Source organism: Dinoponera quadriceps, unplaced genomic scaffold, assembly GCF_001313825.1.
Source record: "Dinoponera quadriceps isolate SergipeBrazil2010 unplaced genomic scaffold, ASM131382v1 scaffold11461, whole genome shotgun sequence".
Lineage (NCBI taxonomy): Eukaryota > Metazoa > Arthropoda > Insecta > Hymenoptera > Formicidae > Dinoponera > Dinoponera quadriceps.
The window spans coordinates 614-3,008 of NW_014565201.1; the positions used below are offsets into that span (position 1 = coordinate 614).

General features: G+C 34.0%; 1 protein-coding gene across 1 annotated transcript; it reads right to left on the reverse strand.

Annotated features, from left to right (window-relative positions):
• Nucleotides 1-981: 981 nt before the first annotated feature.
• On the reverse strand, nucleotides 982-1,434 carry LOC106751335 (odorant receptor Or2-like). Its single transcript, XM_014632218.1, has 3 exons — nucleotides 1,366-1,434; nucleotides 1,129-1,287; nucleotides 982-1,038 (listed from the first exon to the last, which is right to left on the reverse strand). Exons 1-3 carry the CDS (start codon nucleotides 1,432-1,434, stop codon nucleotides 982-984), a joined length of 285 nt encoding a protein of 94 aa, XP_014487704.1.
• Between the last annotated feature and the right edge of the window lie 961 nt (nucleotides 1,435-2,395).

Sequence of the window (2,395 nt, forward strand, 5' to 3'; positions counted from 1 at the left end):
GCGTCGTTATTGATATGAGTTTTACTCATGCAATGAAAACGGAAGAAGAGATCACATACTGAAACACGCAATAGTAATATTATAAAGAAGTGTATGCAGCTTTGGATATTATTTATGTGTTGTGACGATGCAAATTTTTGCTCGTCACTCAGGCCGTAGCCTGGCCGAGGAGGAGCCGGAAACTCACGCCTTCTCACGAGAGAAGGCGACCGAATTTATTATTTTTGACTGTTGTGAACCGGTAGTTCACGAGACAGGATCCGCGGCTGCTATATTTTGTTTTAGTCTAAGAACACCCCGAGCCGGAACACCGGAGGAGAGGAAACAAAAAGGATTCGGCTATTTGACGCATGGTAGACTCATTCACACCCTAAATTGTCAATTTCCTGAGAGACAGCCTGGGTCTTCCGCAATTAGCTTTTGGGTCCTTTGGACAACTTCCGGGGCCCTTGCCGACTTCTCAGCCATTTTGAGGTTATGTTTAGTCAGAACATTGTTTTAACTTACTCGGACACAAATATCAACTTAGCACTGGAGTAAAATATGCCGGGAAACTCAAATTGAAATTTGTCCGGATTTAGTTGACGTACCCTGTATGTATGTACCAATTTAAACGTTAATTAGATGAAAATTAAGTAAAGTGCGATACAAAATATGAAAATGTTAAAGCGATCAAAATGTTTTCAGTCATTTTATTTTCTTTATTTCTTCAAGTTACTGCAATTGTATAATTCTATAGTTTGTATACTACTAATTCTACAATATATATATATTCTGCTAGTTGCATTTATGCAACAAATACAACTTCTACAAGCTACAATTATATATTATTAATCAGTATTTCAGTTCATACTGTTAATTCGATTTGTCTCACTTTGACCAAAATTACATACATTTCGCTAAGATAATCAAATCGCTAATCTTAATTAATTGTTGCTCAAGTCAGATATAAAGCCACCAGTTGTGCGGACTATTTCTCTATTATCCATCTTGTGTCTGTCGCATTAGATTGAATATCGAATATGATGTCTTAATCACCTGCAACAATCGAGCGTTATACAGATTGAGTCAACTGTTGTGAACAAACTTATCAAATTGATAATTACGTGACCAACTAGTTAGACTGACCGTCACGAAAGTCTCGAGATTCAGAGGAATGATATATGCACTGGTGAATTTTATGGGTATTAGAGTCGCGCGATTCATAATAATCAAGAAACCCTTCTTTACGTTGTTACTGTAATCCGGCCATTCCATTTTATAAATACTTTCCGACAATTCCATACTCTAAGCAGACAAACATACGGTGAAACATTACATCCTGTTAGATTTTTTTCTTCGCGCTGACTTTATACGTAAATTTACCTTTAGTTTCACTTCATTTCCGAACCAACAGTAGGAGAAGGTCGGCATTAACGCGCAACCTATGCACATTATGGTTTCGACATTATTAACAGCTGCTATTGTTAAACGAAGGAGCAGGCAACACACTACCAAGCAGGACCCTATGAATTGGCTGCCGATGATATTTACTAATTTATTATTCAAGTTCACGGCGTATCTGGCGATTGAATAAAATATAAATATGAAATGTCGTTGCTTACATTAATATTAATTAATGTATGTAGGAAACTGACTCGAATATATGGTCATGGTGAATCACGCATTCGCGTAGCTTAGCTTGATTATTTGCGATATTTGACAGACGGTACTGTAAGAACTCGAACTGGCAGCAAACGTGTAACATTAATCCGGAGAAGAAACAATCACCGGCGATGTTCAAGAAACAGGTTAATATCAAACTGATCGTTTGATGAATATATACAAAATATAATACATCACGGAGAACGAGTAGTCAAACGGGAACCATGCTTTGAACGTTAATTTTCTTTTTCTGAAGTCCGTCAATAAGGATACCAAAGTCATGTATGAAAGAGTGAGCATCATAAGAATTAAATAGCACATTGTAATTTTCCTAAAAAGATGCAATTATTTTTATATTTTATTCCTTCTCTTTTTGGTGAAACTTATTGTTCAATACATAACGATCAATTTTTCTAAGAAATAATGATATTATATAGAAAAGAAGATAATATTATAGTCCCTTATTTACGTTTTACATTTTGTTAATAATATTTTAATTGATAATTTAACGATTATATTTGTCAAAGTGTTATTCAGTTGATTCTAAACTCAAAGTTATGAAATATTTAGTTATGAAATTATTTAGGATGTTATTTAATTAAAAATGTAGTGACACTGCGTCATGAGTCGAAAACAAACAGGGGAGATATGTATATATATAATGTGATCTGCCAAACAAATATATTTAAAAAATTGGTTTCCTTCAAAAAATACATTTTATATAATTATAATACAATTTAATTATATCATT